This window comes from Corvus moneduloides, chromosome 10 (genome assembly GCF_009650955.1).
Source record: "Corvus moneduloides isolate bCorMon1 chromosome 10, bCorMon1.pri, whole genome shotgun sequence".
Taxonomy (NCBI): Eukaryota; Metazoa; Chordata; class Aves; order Passeriformes; family Corvidae; genus Corvus; species Corvus moneduloides.
This window is the reverse complement of record NC_045485.1, coordinates 27,507,181-27,524,696: the sequence shown is the minus strand read 5'-3', so window position 1 is coordinate 27,524,696 and position 17,516 is coordinate 27,507,181. Positions and strand designations below refer to the sequence as shown.

General features: G+C 50.9%; 1 protein-coding gene across 1 annotated transcript; it reads left to right on the top strand.

Annotated features, from left to right (window-relative positions):
* Positions 1–9,786: 9,786 nt before the first annotated feature.
* On the top strand, positions 9,787–17,516 carry AADAC (arylacetamide deacetylase). Its single transcript, XM_032120094.1, has 5 exons — positions 9,787–10,033; positions 13,546–13,768; positions 13,999–14,068; positions 14,403–14,574; positions 15,672–17,516. Exons 1-5 carry the CDS (start codon positions 9,896–9,898, stop codon positions 16,278–16,280), a joined length of 1,212 nt encoding a protein of 403 aa, XP_031975985.1. The 5' UTR covers positions 9,787–9,895; the 3' UTR covers positions 16,281–17,516.

Below are 17,516 nucleotides of genomic sequence, written 5' to 3'. Positions count from 1 at the left end.
GCTGGATGCAGTCCCAAACTAACACACTCAGGCTTCCCAGAATCCCTCTTTTCCCAGGATGTAATGCCTGCCCCCTTCCTTGTGTCCCGCTGCTGGGTGGGCGTGCAGCTCCTGCTCCCGCAGCACCCTGGCAGCTCAGGGATGCAGCTTGGGGATAACTGGAAGTTATTGCTCAATTAAATGCCACAAGAAGGTTGCCAAGGCCACCAGGCTGTGATGGACTGGGGCAAGAAACACTGGTTGCTGATTGCTGGGATTGTTTAAAAAGTAAGGGCTGTGGGTTTTTAATCTGACACCATTCACATTCTGAGGCTGTTCCTATGAAGTTTTGGTAAACCCTTTTGGCCAGTCCTTGGTCAAATCCCAGCAGAAATCTCAGTCCTGTTAACATTCTAATTATTTTCCTCGACTCTGTTGGTTATTGGCAAAGGCTGTAGATTCTCTTGCAGCTTTTTAGTGGTTTTACGCATGAGAAAATGAAGGGATGCACTTTCCAAAGTGATGGGGCCACAGAGTGAGACTTGTCAGGGAGTCTGCAGGCACCAACAGTAAGGTTTGCCTTTGTCCCTCGGACTGTGCAAAGCCATGAGTCACTTCCCACCCCTGCCTTCACCTTCCCACAGGCAAAACACAGTCTTGGAGCTGATTTAATATTTAGAGAAGTGGTTTGAGAGGTATTTGCTTAGCTTGCACTATTATTATTAAAGACAGAAATGGGTTTTTAAAGGTTTTAGTGAGTTATAATTGTAGATGGTTTTCACTTCAAATCACCCAGTGGGGACTGGCTCTGCAAAATGGGGAAACCTGAGCTGCAGCAGTGACGAGCCCCAGGGACTTGGTAGTTTCATTGCAACTCCACTGCAGTTGCTTCAGAATCACAGAATCACTGAGGTTGGAGAAGACCTCTGAGATCATAAAGTGCAACCTTTGACTAAACACCACCTTGTCCCCAGTCCAGAGCACTGGGTGCCACATCCAGTCTTTCCTTGGACACCTCCAGGGATGGAGACTCCGCACCTCCCTGGGCAGCCCCTTCCAATGTTTAACAACCCATTCAATGAAGAAATTCTTCCTGATGTCCAACCTGAACCTCTTCAGCGTAGCTTGAGGCTGTTTCCCCTGTCCTGTCACTTGTTGCTGGAAGCAGAGGCTGACCCCTACCTGGCTACAACCTCCTGTCAGGTAGAAGTTCCAGCTTCAACTTGAGAATCTTGAGTCTTTTGCTGGAGACTGAGCAGGACCCTGCAGCAGCACTGCAACCCGCTGGGCACTGCAGGTGCTTTAAAGCTCAACAAAAGTCTCTGTACTGAACCTTCAGTTAATGAATGCCAACAATCAGTTGCTGCAAATTCATGTCCTTGATACTTATTAGAAGTATTTGACATTGCAGCACTTCTCAGAATTCTTGTGAGGCCAAACCCTGTGAGTCTGTTCTAAGAACTGGCTGAGAGTGAAGAACAAACTTTGCACTGAACACAGATGTGTTGCTCACGTGCTCCTGGTAAGGAGAGTGTATGGACAGGACTCTGCTTACACAGAGGGGTTTTCCCCCCTCATAGTGCATCTACTGAAGTCGTGGATTTTCTGCTTTAGTTTGAAACAGTTTCAATTTTAACATCAATCGAATACTTCCTGCAATATTTTCTTGTAGTTTTGTACAGCTTTGCTAGATTGAAAGATGGAGGTACTGTACATGGTCCTGGCTTGAATCCTCACTCTTAGCCCTTACGTGGTGGGATTATTGCAGGAGGGATTTCTGTTGGCTCAGCTCTGAGCAGTCAGAGGTGACCCATGATCCCAAATGCTTTGCAGGGTGATTTGAGAAAACACATTGGTGGTACCTGGTGTGACCAGGGACATTCAGCTCTTCTGAGGAGCTGTTCAGCACCATTCTGTGTCCCCTTGTGCGTTTGTGCTCCCTGTGTGTCCCATCCTGATGGGTGAGTGTCAGCTGGTTGGTTTGAGCAGCCACTGTTTTGTGGCAATTGCATCTTGTTCAAAACTCTGTGGCCTGGATCTCCCTGAGACTTCCAGTGCTCCTCAGCTCCAGCCTGGCCACAGATGCTCGGAGAATATTGGTTCAGGATGTCTGGGTCTGGCTGAGAATGGGTGTGAGAAACAGAAGTGGGGGGAGAAAATGTGTCCCCAAATGAGGATATTGGGGGTTCAAGTTTTCAGTTTTGTGTTTGATTTTAGCCAAATGACTGATTTTGTTATGCAGTGAGAGAATGAAAACTAGAATGTTAGTGTGAGGTTGCCTTTAAAAATGCACTTATTGGGGAGTAACCTTTCACTATGATCTTTGTGGAAACAAGATGAAACCTGCAGATTTGCCAGTTCTGACTGCACCACACATGTGAGATGCATTGCACACATGGCTACTGCTCAAGTTCTGGTGCTTTGGAGTGTAATTCTCACTGTAGGTTAGTAGCGGCAGGATACAACTTCACAGCACAGAGCTGCTGCTAAACCAGCTCCCACAGGCAGGGAAACAGCCCAGGCTCCCTCAGAGCACTTCCATGATTCCACAATGGTGATGCCTTTTCTGAGTGCTACCACAGAATGGACCTTCTGTTGGCACAAATGGGATGTGACCTGTGTTTCTCCAGAGCATTAAGATCTTCCAAAGATCAGTAAGATGGTTTTATACCCATCTGAGTTGTGTAATGTACCCTGGCTGAGCCCCCACTTTTCCAGCAGGAATAGGAACAGTTTAACTCCATCCTCCTGGCATGGCTGCAGGGATGGCCTCAGGGGATGGGTAACAGGTAGCACGATGGTTTTAGCTTGCTTTAGCCTTTCTCTTACAAATACACAGGCTGAGTATCTGTGGCACTTTGGCCAAACCTCCTCTTGCATAAAGAAACTCCCTGGGGTTTTTTGTGTTGGTGTTTCCAGCAGCTGCTGAGAATTACTCCTGGTCGTTTCCTTTCCCTCTCCTATTCACAAAAGGAACAAATTAAGAAAGTCAAGATTTTCTGCTTACAAAATGAGAGAAAAAGCTTTGTAGAAATGAGGTCTGGGCAGCAGTTGGGTCTTTGTTTTGTGCTGCAGGACTTGCTTATGCAAGGGAGAGCCTTTGGCAGGGCCCTGCAGGGAGGTGGGCACGGGGCACCTCTCCTTCGCTGCTGGGAGAAACAGGATAAGAGAGATCTGTGGAGGGGGAAACATGCAATACACCTGAGGGGCAAATTGTGTCCCAAGAGTCCACACTTTCCCTAAGGCACTGTACTCATTCAGCACAAGTCATGTAATTACCTCCTTGTCAATGGAAGTCCCATATCTGGGACATAAGCTGCATAGTTGGTTTAATAAATATTAGATCCAGTGTAAATGGTTACTTTCTGCTAGTCCTGCTCACCATGGCTTTATCTCCTTAACAGCAATATCAGAGTCTTCCCAGCACTCGGGAATCACCATCTTTGCTTTCCTTTGCTCCTAATTTTGGAGAAAGGAGTGGGGGCAGTGAGAGCAACATGGCATCGAGCTGTGCAGCATGGGCTGCCTTCCCCAGCAGGGCTGGCGAGGAACTGGGCTGCTCCCAGGACCCCTGAGGGTGCCTTGGCAGCACAGGCTGTGTGTCTCTGAGGAGTCCCACACCCAACAATCCCATTCCAGTGACTGGTCTCAGACTGGACAGCACTCCTGACCCCTGGGATCTGTGTGAGTCAGGAGCTGCCCTCTCTCAATTTGTAGTTTATACTATCAGGAACAAACCTGCAATCACTTCCCTGACCTTGGGTATAGCCTGGAATAATGGGGATGTCCTGGAGCAGTGGGGTAGAGCTGGTCTCCTGCGCCCCAGAGCAGATGGAACTCTGTATTATCTTATATATATTCTTCAAAAACATCTCAAAGTGTTCAACTGGCAAGATAAACAGCAAAAGTAGCTAAATCCTGGATTTCATCATGCTTTTTTTTCCTCATTTGCTATTGCAGTTCCATTTCAGAGCTCTGTTGCTTTAGCAGCAGCTTAATCCCCCCAGTGCCACTGCATCTCAACTGGAGAAGCTGTGAAACTCTGGGTTGGATAATGTCTCTCCTGTTCCTCATGCCTGGTGACTCTGCAATTCCAAAGTGTCACTAATTTCAGAATTCAGCCTTCAACATGTGCTCCTGCTTGTGTACACATGTGCATTCACAAAGCCAGAGATGTGTTTGAGTCAACAAATCCAACCCGCCTCTTGCTGCAAGCAGTTCCCAAATGGTCTCTCTCCTGTTTGTGGTCTCCTAGGTGCTCGTTCCCCTTCCCAAGTGACTGCCTTGGGCTTCAATTCTATCAATTATTTTGCTTCTTCAACTGCTGATTGTCCCTCAGGTTCCTTCTCTGCCAGTCTGTTCCCCCACGATGGCAAATCTAACTCCAGCAAGCTGCTGCTGGATCCAGAATTCAGGAATTGTGCTTATTGTTGTAAAAATGGGAAACTGTATGAGAACTAGAACTACATGAACATTGAGAAGCTGGCAATGGGAAGTGTGAGCTAGGTGAAATTCTTGTTACAAGTTTGGGTGTCTTAAATTACTTTGAACCACAAACTTTAATGTAGAAGGGGAAATCAGTGGAGGTGGTTGGCAGTGTGTGTAGGTCCTGGTTCTGTGTGTGCTCAGTGAGGGGGTTTCTGTCCTGATCTGCCTCCAAAGCAGCTGCTGTGTTGGTTCAGAGCGAGATGCCCTTGTCCAATAGTGCACCCAGGGAGCAGCTCTGCTCCTCTGAGCCTGTTGCTTCACTTGGAACAGAAAGAGTGAAAAGCAAAACTGTTGCTGCCTTCCTGCCAAACAGTAAAAAGTCACATGTTTGAAAAGAAGATTTCAGTTTGAAAGCATCAAAGCAAAACACTGACTTATTTGAAAACCCCCATTATCTTATCCTGATAATAATGTTCATTTTAGACAGAGTTGGAAGATGTTTTATTGGGTACTTTGATGCCTTCATGAGCCCAATATGTTTCTGGAGCTGGTGCTTTGTCTTGTGTTCAGAAATACTGCATGTGCTACACTTCTGCTTAATAAAGTTTCAGAGAATTGCTTTTTTTCAGTTCAGGGTATGAATTGTCAAAGAAGACATTTGTTTCCATTTATACAACTTGCAATTTGGTAATGCTTATTACAGATGAAAAAGCAGTACCCAAATTCTCTTGCATAAAATGTCTTGTGAGTTCCATCCCTTCATTTCATAGAAACAGGCCAGTTTTCAGTCCTGTGAGTGTCATTAAAAAGTACAGATACTAATAATGAAGAAAGAAAGCAGAGATAACTGAAGCTTAGTGAAGTGATATGAAATCTAGTACTGGCTTCTGAATATCAACCCAAAAGCTGTTCCCAGATTCAAGCGGTATTTTCAGCCCCATGCTGCTCTGACTGTACTGACTGGTCAGTGGGTGTCCACCAGAGGCATTAAAGGGCAGAATAAGTGGTTTTTGCTTTTTACTACAAGGTTGCAACTTGATTGTCTGAAGGCAAATGTGGTCAACATTCAGTGTCTCCAGTGCTGTGCTGTGCACCTTTCCCCCTTCTTGAGTCTCCAGGCGCCTGTCACAGCCCGTCCTTGCCCTGCCAGGAGGGAAGGACCGCCAGAACTGGTGCTCGCGGGTTTTGAGGCCCTCGGGTGGAAGGGAGACCGTCTGCAGGGCTGCACTGCCTCCCGGTGGCTTTTCCCTTCCTTGCCTAAAATACTTCATTTGGGTGCAGCCCCCTCACTTCGGTGTCTAGCTGTAGGGTAGCAACCTGCAGTATTTCTGCCTTCCCCACACCCTGTACGATGGCTGCAGCCCCCAGCACCAGCGGTGCCGGGCACATCTGTCCCCCTCCTGCTGAAGCTTCTGCCACCGGTCCCTGGGCTGTAGTGTTATTTCCCCGCACGGCCCTTCAACGCCCCTGTCTCCATCCCTCACCCCGCCAGGGCATTGGGCACCGCGGGCTGGCTGTCCCCAGCAGGAGCGGGGCAGGGTGTCCCCGACCCCATCACCCATCGGGGTAGCCAGGCTGTGACGGACCTGCCCAGACGTGGGGCCCTGGCAGCACCCCTCGGTTCAGCCAGGGCCACACCAGTGACCTGCCCAGTACACGAGGTAGTGCAGGACACCTAAACCTCAGGGCAGGCTTAGATTGCATACTGGGAAATAATATCCATAGGCTGCACATGGCAGTGGTGGAGTCCCCATCCCTGGAGAGCTTAGAAGCCGTGTGGATGTGGCACTTGGGGACATGGGTTAGTGGTGGCCTGGGCAGTGCTGAGGGGATGGTTGGACTCAATGGTCTTGGAGGGCTTTTCCATTCTGTGACTGACAGACAAAGCAAGGGCTTGTTGATGCCATGATGGTTTTTTGCCTTTTCTTTTATACCCCTGTTATATCTTTTTACAACTTCTGTATTCCTAGTGCTTTTTGCCTACATTCTTGGACTTGTTCGTCAAGCTGAGAGACTCAACATTTTAGAAGCTTCATAGTTAGGGATCATTGTGCCCCAGACCCCAAGGTCCTCTCCAGAACACATTCTGTAAACCAAGATAGAACCATCCAAGGGAAGGTTCCTTGGGGAGGGGAGCTCACTCGAGCCTCTCACTGGGGAATCTTTGATAGATATGCTAATTAGTAAGACCTATAATGTGATACCCAATCTTTTGGGGTGGGCATTTGGCAGGGTGCATTTCGGTGCATATGACCTGGATGTGTGCACCTAAGGATCCTTAAAATAAATACCAAGGTAAAATCCCCTTTTCCCTTCTAACCGTGTTTCACTCTTGATTTTAAGACCAGGAAAAGGCATCATTGTAATGCTGTGAGAGTGCAGTAAGTGGAAATGCAATAGGGGTGTAAGAGGGGTGAGGGAGGATTGTTGTTAGAAACAGATGTAAGGTTATAAACCCACACATTTCTCCTTTCAAACCACAATTTGAAAATTCAGTTTGATGTTGCAACATTTATTTATTTTTTGCTGGGCTGACTTACTGAGGTGGCAGGTCAGTGCCTGATTGAGTCCATGCCACTCTCTCCATGGCTGAACAATCTGCAGTGACAGGCAATCCCAGCTCTGATTGTCCATGTCCTGGAGCACACGGATGCAGGGGATGCTGGCTCTGAGCAGGGTGACATGCTGGCTCTTCTTCCCATGGCAGTTTTAAGCCTGGCTTTAGTCTGCTTAACTTTGCATTAATTTTTTTCTGAAACATCAGTAGCTCGGACTACATGAAAGTGCAGAGGGTGGAAAGCAGGGCATGCTGCATGGCCTCTTGGTACACCGTGTGCAGGAAGGGCAGCAAGATATAACTACGGGATGATTTGGGCTGGGGAGTGTCTTAAAATCATCTCATTCCACCCATGTGCCATGGGCAGGGATACCTTCCACTAGAGCAGTTGCTCCAAGCTCCATCCAGCCTTATTTAATGAAATAAATCAGGAGGAAAAAGACTAAACCAAATGCTTGTTTGCTTTAGAAAGCTGTGAGCAGTGGGAGAGCACGTGATGCACAGCAGTGGTGGGTGCTGGTTAGGGCTCTGGACAGTGCTGGCAGGGCTGGTGCTGGGGTGAGGCATGAAAGGTAATCACTGCACGGGATTGATCTGGATTTTAACACCCACGTGTTTCATTTGGCACCTCATCCCCTGTCTGAGAGAGATCTTGTGCTGTCCCAGCTGGTCTCTTTGACTGAAAGGGCTCCAATTAAATTAGCATATGGGCATTTCCATATTGCAGCTGATGCTGTAGGGCTCCTTCAGGTAGATCAGTTCATGACTTCCTTTATCTGAGAGTGCTGTGGGTTCAGGGAGGTTGCTGGGGTGGTTCACTGGAGGGCAGAGAAGTGCCTCTGGCATGAGATGAGACGTGAGACGCTGGTCTTTGAAGGTTAAGCACTGTGAGTTCCTGCCTAAGCCAAGGGTGACCTCAGGACAGGAACAGAGCTGAGCCCAGGCTGTCACTGCACAGCCATGCTTCCATCTGGAGACCAGCATGGAAGGAGAGTGGGAAACCTTCCTTAAGTGCAACAAAGTAAAACACCAGTTTTGTGGTGGTTCCAGGTCTGGCCTCGTCTTCCTCTGTGCTGTTTGCCCACGCCAGAGCTGTCCTGGGAGCTCCCGTTGCTCCTGGGGAGGGATGGGGCAGGAGAGGGCTTTGTCCTGCATTCCCCATCACTCAGCTGTGCCTTATCTTCTCATGCCACCTGAAATCTGTCTCCTTTACCTATGTTTTACCTCTCAGCCCTTGATAAGAGGAGATGGGTTCACTGGTCTGTGCCCAGCCCTGTGTGCACACGTGTCACTGTGCTGGGACCCAGGGCCAGGCCACCCTCACCTGTGTTGGAAGGGGCTCACCCATCCCTCTGCCCAGCACCTGGCGCTGGTCCCCAGGGCAGGTGAAGTGACCATGGAGCTGTGTTCTCTCTTGGTTTTGTTGGAGCGAGGTCAAGAACATTGGGCTTTCACTGGCTGTTGTGCTGCAGAAGGACTGAGGAGAGAGAGAGAGCACGGATGGATTTTTAAAATATGTGAATAGGTTGGAGGTGCCCAGAACTTAAAGAAATGCCTGAAAGTTAGACTAAGGGCCAGTCTTCACCCGTGTTTGAGCTGGTGGCACATGGTTCAGCTTCCAGCCGTCTGTGATGTTTCATGCTCTGCTCCTCCAAAGGATGCTCCAGCCCCACAGGCTGCTCAGCCTGAGAGAGCACAAGGCTGTGCTGATTTGCTGTTGGTAGAACTTCAGCAAAAGAAATAACCTAAATTTTAAGCTGAAAAGGTAAAACCCTCAATTTTCTTTAGAGCAGGGTTTCTAGAGCTACAGCTGTTCTTTTCATCCCTCCTTGTGTGCCTGCCTGCACTTGGAGTGTTTTCGTAGTCAAATTATTGCCTGTTTGAATTTATTCCTACCTGTCCACCCTGTGCAGAAGTGGTTGCCTCTGGAAGATGCATAAAAATCTTTTGATTCTGAGAATAGTGGCAATTAAATTTGATCTGTCAAATATTAACCAGATGCACTGGACTACGGAGTATTATTACTATTTTTTGTCTACCAACCCTACTATTGCACAAGAGGTTGGTGTGTTGTGCAAGGCAAAGATGCCTTTGCCAGGGCACGAGGTGCCAGTCACTGCCTGAGGGGTGGCAGCGGGCCAGGGGCTGCCCTGGGCTGATCGCCCCAGGCATCCCTGCGAGCTGGGCTCTGCCCGAGCCGCTGCCCCGCGGCATCGCTGTGGCCCGAGCTCCGGGTGGGCTTCTGCCTGACAGAGCTCAGCTCATCGCTGTGGGATGTCCAGCACGGCTGCCCGCAGCTGGGTGTCACCGTGCGGCAGCCCGCGGCCACCTCCTCGTCCCTGCTCGCCCGTCCCTGGGGGCGCTGGGCCGGTGCCGTGCCGGGACAGGGACGGGGGGCGCGGGGCTGGCCGGGGGCTGTGCCGGGACAGGGATGCGGGGCTGAATGCGGGGCTGTGCCAGGACAGGGACGGGGGACGCGGGGCTGGCCGGGGGCTGTGCCGGGACAGGGATGCGGGGCTGAATGCGGGGCTGTGCCGGGACAGGGGCGGGGGACGCGGGGCTGGCCGGGGGCTGTGCCGGGACAGGGACGGGGGGCTCGGGGCTGGATGCGGGGCTGTGCCGGGACAGGGATGCGGGGCTCGGGGCTGGATGCGGGGCTGGCCGGGGGCTGTGCCGGGACAGGGACGGGGGCTGGATGCGGGGCTGGCCGGGGGCTCGGCTGCTCCCGGCGGCTGCACGCCCTGCTGGGGGAGCCGTGTTGTTTTGGAAGCTGCACAGTGGAGTAACCTCTGTCCCGGGTGATACGACAAGAAATCACCTCCTGGCCGGGCCCCAAGCAAAACACGGGATTAACTTTGCCCTGTGCTGGCTGGTGGCTGTTGGGAGGCGGTGAGAGCTGCTCCCACCAGCGCCGGAGCGGAGCCTGCAAGGATGGGGGCCCGGCTGCTCTGCCTCTGCCTGCTCACTGCCCTCCTCGGCTACTACATCTACACCCCGCTCCCCGAGGACCTGGCGGAGCCCTGGAAAGTGATGCTCGTCTCGGCTGCCTTCAGGGCCGTGGGGCACCTGGTGAGGTGGGGGGGGGGGGGCTGGGAGGGCGGAGCAGGGGGGTTCTCGTGCCTCTGGGGCTCACGGACACGGCAGTCCATGTGTGTCATGCTGCGTGCGTTACAGAGGTCCGGTGTTACACTGGTTGAAGGGCAGGAGTGGCTGAAATGAAGCACTAAACTTACTGTGACTATAATATAACGAAATGTAGAAAAGATTTGATGTTGCAGCCTTGAGAAAGGGCCATTCTGAGTAACTGGAATGAGATGTGAGGTGCGACTGCGGATAGACAAGCACAGACAAGTTTCTCTGGCTTTATAGCCCTGTGCAGCTGAAGCACGGCTGCCTGAATCATCCCCGTTCCTGTATGCAGGAACTGGCAGTGCTGGGTGTCAGGGGAGGGAAGACTAGAGCAGCTCTCACATTCTGTTGATTTTTGTGGTTTCATGGAAATCCACTGACAGAGTAAGTCTGAAAACTACACAAAACAACATCTCTGTGTGAGACAGCTCTTGTTGGCAGGGGGTGCCTTTTTAGGGCTGTCCAGTCTGCAGGAGAAGGGAGGATGGAGGGGTTTTTTAGCGTGTCAGGGACTCTTTGCTGCTCTCTTGTTTTGATTTTGGGGGTTGAGGTGGTGGAAGATGACAGTGGTGAGCAAGAAACTGTAGACTGCAGTGTTGGTGTGCTGCCTTGCTGCTTCCCCTCCTAAATCCCCTGCTGGAGGGAGCCTGCAAGGAGGGCGGGCACGGGCAGCTCATTGCCCAGGCACGCCTGGTGCCTGCTCGGTCACGGTGTCACCTCAGCTCGGCACTGCCGGCAGCAGGAGCGTCGTCTTTGTGCGAGGATCGTGTGTTTTCACTGGAACGTGGAGCTGTGTCCGTGGTGCCTGTTGTCCTGGCTGCCTGGGAAGCCTGAGCCCATTCTCCCCAGCGCTGCTGAGGGCAGGCGTTTTGTAACTGTGCTCTGGTCTCCTGTGAAACCACAATGCCAAGGGATGGACACAGACACAGCCTCCCTGGAGCTGCACTACTGCAAATTGGATCTAAGGTGGCTCTAAATTGTCCAAAGTATATCCTGAATGGCCGTCCAATTACAGGGCAGCAACTCGTGGTCACTTACGGCAGGTCTGCGTTTGCACAGGGGACCCTGTTTTGGTCTTTCTGACTCCCTTGTGTTGGTTTGAACAAAAAAAAAAAAATGCCACCCCCGAGCATTCCTGATCAGCAGAATCCTCTCCGAGCTCCCAAAAGGGTGTCCCAAGAGCACCGTGACATGGCAAATTTCTGTCCCCTTCATTGTGGTAGGGCCTTGGCAGCCCTGCTGGGTGTCACTGGTGTGCTCAGAGTCCCTTCGTGCTCGTCCTTGCAGCAGGGAAGCTGGGAATGTCTCCCTTTGCCTTTTGGTGTTCATGTCTTGTGTCCGTGTGATGCCAAGCTGGGGAACAGCCTCTGAGAACCAGCCTGCCACTTGCTGTGGTGCTTGAGCACAAAATGCTTCAGGTCTTTCAGGGAGTGCCCCCCGCCCTCGGTCTGAAACACCTGAAGAAAGTAAAAAACACAACACAACGTTTTTGCTGTAGTTCTGCAACATTCTCCCAAAGCTCCCGCCCTCCCTCCACAGCCCAGCTCCGTGGAAGCACTGACAGCCCGACTCGGGCCCTTTCCGGCCCCGCTCAGGAGCTGCCGTGTCCGAGCTGGGCTGATGGGGAGCGTCCCCCGAGGGTGCCTCGTCCCAGCTGCTGCCTCTGCGGAAACCTGAACTGCTGGAAGCCGTGTGGCACTGCCCCTGTCCAGGCACAGCCAGGCTCCCTTCCCCCTCCAGAGGTTTTGGAGGGTTTGTCCTTGCTGCAGTGCTCCTCTGTGGAAGAGGGAGGAAGTGACTGGGGAAAATGCTTGCCAAAGCACGGGGATCCCAAACCCCAAAGAGGCTGGTTTTCCTGTCACTCCATAGCACCCAATAACCTCACACTGGGACAATGAGGATTTTCAGATGAGGGCACCATTTCCTTTCATTGATAATGGCCTGGGAACCACAGGCAGCAGCCCGGTGGTTTTCCACAGTGTAAATTGTCCACTTGTGGAAAACACAGCTCTGAGAGCACTGGAAATCCTCAGTGCTGGGGCTCAGAGAATTCCTCCCACTGTGGGGCTTTCACAAGCTCGGTGGAGTCACAGCAGGACTCACATTGACTAATATATTTGTTTTTTCAAGATGTTAATCCTTGGGGGAAAAGCAACAGCTGAGAAATACTTATGTAAACTGTGTAAATGTTGTGGCTAAAACGGCAGTTCTGGCACGTATGTGTGTGTTTGTTTTCATGGAGCTGATGGCAAGGACCTGAGGTTCCCTTTGCAGTGTGCCAGGGCCTGCCCACTCATCTCCATCCCAATTCTAACACACTGGGATTGGCAGGGCTCCTCCTGGCATCACCCGCTCCAAGCCTTCAGAGGGAGGAGACTCAAAAATGCGGTGACAATCACTGTCAAAGACTGCCGGCAAGGGCTGAGCCATGTGCTATTCTAACTCCTTAAAGGGAAGGTTATATCACGGAATCCCAGAATCCCAGACTGGTTTGGGTTGGAAGAGATCTTAAATTTCATTTCATTCCACCCTCCTGCCAAGGTCAGGGACACCTTCCACTAGACCAGGCTGCTCAAAACCTGGTTATATGTAGATGATGATCAAACAGTTGATTTAAATACAATTTGAAGGAAAAAAAAATACAACAAGGAGGGTCAGACTGTATGACTTACACCATCACAGTCTGAAGGCTAGAGGTTACACCTGTCAGCAAGTGACCACTTACAGTGTGGGGGTTTCACATTCCTCCTGGGGAGAATAGAGCATCACTTGGAAGCCAAACTTCAAACAGGGTCTGCACCAGGCTTGGCTATCTTCTTTCTTTTAAAACTCAAACCTGCTCTGAATTTCATCTGTTTTCACCTTCAGATAACATGTAAGAACTTGGCTTTGTTACTTCATTGTTTCAGTTGTGATGTGCTGAGGCAGGGAGGAGGCTGGACTGGGAAGTGGTCATGTCCCATTGCTGGGGGTGGTGCTAGAGGAGCCAAGGTGCTGGTAGCAGTGCAGGGGCCGTGGGTGGCTCTCTGCAGTGCGTTCCCTGGGCTGTCCCCATGCCATGCTGGTGCCAGCAGCAGGCCAGCAGCTGTGGGTGGTTGTTGGTGGCTCTCTGTGGCACGATGCCGGTGCTGATGCTGGTGGGTCACTGAGCCGGACACTGGGCTGTGGAGGAGACCCACAAAAACACCGAGCAGGAGCCTGAATGTGGACACAAACCAGCAGCCCTGGTTCTGGCTGGGCTCTGGCCTTGCTGGGCAGCTGGTGACACAGCGTGAGCGTGTGTCACAGAGTGCTTGTTTCACTGCCAAGTTCCAGATGGATACACTCTGGCCTGTTGTAGTAACCTCTACAGCAACTTTACAAGTTCGTACAGAGCATCAAATGGCTTAATGGGAATTTAATCTGAGAGTAAGGCTGCACTTAAGACAGTTTCCTCTTGTCTTGTGCTTTAGTCCGAGGCAGCTGATCTGCTGGGGCTGATGCACTACATGGAGGGCGTGAGGCTCATCACAGTTCTCGAGCTTGTTTCTCCCTCACCCGATGAAAATGTCACTGTGACGGACACAAAGTTCAACAACGTCCCTGTCCGCCTGTACCTGCCCAGGAGGGCACCTGATGGGCTCAGGAGGGCCATGGTCTACTTCCACGGTGGGGGGTGGTGCCTGGGAGATGCAGGTAAGCTCTGCTGCATCGCTGCCACGGCTCTGTGGGAAAGATCTCACCAGTCCTGTCAAGGGCTGCCTTTTGTTCTGTGGGAGTTGCCACAGGGAGGGGCAGGGGACTTGTGTGTCACCAGTTACAAGCAGGGGGTGGTTTGAGAAAGTCACCTGGAAGCTGCTGCCAAGAGGAACAGGCAGTTCTGTGTGTGTGTGTCCATTCTCACACGTACCGGGGTTTTATTGCAGGCATGAAATCCTATGATCACATATCACGGCGGATTTCGAACGAGCTAAATGCTGTCGTGGTGTCAGTCAAGTAAGAGATATTCTCCTTCCAGATGGGATGAGGGTTTGGAGTAAATTAATCTGTTTCAATTGATCTGATTTTTCAATGTTTCTGTATTTGGTCACGTGCTTTCCTGCTGACTTATAAACGTTTGTGAACAGAGGGTGCCAGGGTCACAGTGGTGAATTGTGGCTGGTGGCTATTTTGGCTTTATAAAGATGGGTGGGTAATAAAGTGAATCCTCTGGGATAGACAGTTCCCACTTCTCTGGGCACAGAAATGAACATCCCCCAACAGGGAGATGCGAGCAAGCTCTCCTCTTTATCCACAGCAGGTACTTACACGCTTCTCTTGCCTCCACCAGCTATCGTTTGGCACCTCAGCACCATTTCCCTGTCCAGTTTGAAGACGTGTACTCGGTGACCAAGTTCTTCCTCCAGAGCAAGGTCCTGTCCCAGTACGGGGTGGACCCCGCGCGGGTCTGCGTGGCCGGGGACAGCGCCGGGGGCAACCTGGCCGCGGCCGTGGCACAACAGGTACAACAAAGCTGCTTTGCAAGCTCAAAATCATTACTTTTGTCGTTTCATGACCACTAAAAAAAAGCACAGCTCACAGCACACGCTGCTCTCGCGGTCTGTGCCCACAGGATGCCACGCAGCCTGCGGGATTGTCACAGGGCTCCAGGACCAGGAAGAGCGGCTGTGCCTGAGCCACTCAACGGCATCCGAGGAGCTTTAGTGCCAACCAGACATCTGTCCCCTAAAAAAGGCTCTCTGCCCTCTAATTGGGGCATACATCACTCTAACCTTAAGCACGTGTTGACTGAGCTAGGTATGATGTTTGAAAAGGGAATTTTACCTACGTGACTCATAAAGATGTAAATAGCAGGGAAAACAAGCAAACAAGAAACCCCTCCCTAAATGTTGCAGTGCCTGATCATACAGTTTGGTGCCTTTTGAACTTCTCCTTCAGCTTTATTAAATAAAGTCAGCCTGATGTTGTTGCTCTCTTGAGAAGTTGTTTGGATTCTAATGAAACACTGGGAATGGTGGTGAATTTGCTGTGGATGCTGAAGGCAGAAGATGGGGGAGAAAATGGAAAATTTATTAGTGAAGAGGGGAAAAGGTTGACATGTAAGAAATGTTGATGTTCAATTCATCACATTTTATTTGTTACATCTCTAAAATGCACAGAATTGCAATTGCTTGACTTGTAATATCTCAGCATTAAAAACCAAACAGATGGGCAAGCTCTAAATTGTGTGAAATGATGAGGAGACCCAAAAACCTGAAAGTTTCATGATGTAAGAATAGAAATTTTCTGTAGCTGTAGAAAATCTTCTGTTAATACTTCAGAAAGCATCAAAATTTCAAAAAGAGTATTCCCCAAAAAACATTATCCTTCAAAATAAGAAATAAAATTATATTTGATGTTTGAGAATTTTTATTACAGCATGCTGTTTTAGATGATCTGCCTATAGATTCAGAACTTCTTTATCCTGGTGTTATTGATAGTTTTATTTTGCTCATGTTGCAAAATGCGTGTCGTAATTCTTTACTTCAGATGATCTGTCAGTGTGGGAGAATCAACACCTTTACTGATTCTTTGCAATGGTTTTTCTTTTTTTCTGCAGCTGTTGGACGACCCTGAAGTCAAAACCAAGCTCAAAGCTCAAATTTTGCTCTACCCTGCTCTGCAGGCCCTGGACCTGAATCTGCCGTCCTACCGAGACAATGACAACAAGCCGCTCTTGCCCAGGTCGCTGATGGTCAGGTTCTGGAGCGAGTATTTCACGTCGGACCCCGCCCTCAGGGAGGCCATGGCCTCCAACAGGCACGTCCCCGCCGACTCCGGCCACTTGTTCCAGTTTGTGAACTGGAGCCGCTTGCTGCCCGCGGAGATGCGGAAGGCGCACGAGTACGGCGGGCCTGCGGTCGGCGGCGCGGGGCTGGCACACGGGCACCGCGGGTTCCTGGACCCGCGCGCGTCCCCGCTGCTGGCCAGCGATGCCCGGCTGCACCGCCTGCCCCCCGCCTACATCCTCACCTGCGAGCACGACGTGCTGCGGGACGACGGGGTGATGTACGCGCAGCGGCTCCGCGCCGCCGGCGTGCCCGTCACGCACCACCACGCCAAGGACGCCTTCCACGGGGCCATGATGTTCGTCTTGTGGCCGCTTGAGCTGGCTGTGGGGCACCGGCTCTTCAGCACATGCATGGACTGGCTGAGTGAGAATCTGTGAGCTGGAAACGGTGCCCTATTCGCCCTCCTCACACCTGCCAGGTGTGACTGGGGGCATAGGAGCTGTGCTGGATTTTGGCCGTGATTGCTGTCTCCCTTGCGATGCCCACAGGGTTGGGACTGGAGCGTTTCCCATCTTCTCTGGCAGAAATCAGTCTGATCCTAACCCACGTGTTCTTCCAGTGCTGTCATCTGAGCCTCAAACCCCCAGACTGCCAGGACTGCCCTGGGGTTCCTCTTCTGGCCCTGCAGCCTCTGGGATTTGGTGTCTTGTCTCTATTGCTGCTTCTTTCTTCCCATCACAACATCTTCAGGGTGTGTGCCGAAGGGCTGCGTCGCTGTGGGCCCATGGGACGTGCTTGGTGGCTGCTTTGCTCCTGTCCCCTTTGGCTCTGTGGGATGTGGCAGCAGGGCCCTACTGCTGCCAGGGTGATGGGCTGAACAGGAGCACCAGGACCTGGCTGCAGGAGGCTCAGGGCAGCTGGAGGGACCTGCCCACTGCAGGCTGGGCTGGGGCTACTGTTCCTGCCCTGCACAGCTGCAGGGAAGCCCTTGGAGACCCAGTGGGATGGCTGAAAAATTGTACAAGTGTTTTGGGCTTTGTTTGTTTGTTTTGGGGGTTTTGTTTATTTGGGGTTTTTTGTTGTGCTGTGTTTTTGGGGTTTTTTTTTAAGCACCTGTCTTACTCCTACTTGCTTTCTTTAATCCTTGAACTAGCAGGAAATAGTGAAACAAACCAGCACTGGATATTCACTGGAAAAAGGCAGCTGTGAAAGTCCCAGCCTTACTGCTGCATTGTCTGTGCTCTACTTATCTGTTAAGTCATGTACTAGGCGTCCTAATTGTCCTCAAAATTGTTTATCAGATTTTACACATGATTTCTTAAAAGTAAAATTAGCTTAGTAGCTTTATAGGCTTGAAAAAACATAGTTCAGCTGTCTGTGTGGAACAAATAACCTCTGTGTAAATGGTTTGTATGTTAAATATAAACCTAAAACTTGTGACTGAAGCATGAATGCAGGGGTTGGCTGTTGGTTTAAGCAAATCAAACACTGAACAGGTACTTTGTGTATCCTGCTTTCCTTTTGCATAAAAGGTACTGAATCTTCCATAATTCTGGGCTATTTTTCCTGAGTGCGTGCGGCCTGTTCAGATGGAATGTGTATGGGATGATTGCTGTTCTTCATCTTTATTAAGCAGAATATAAATATTAAACTTGTCTTTGATTCCAGTGCAA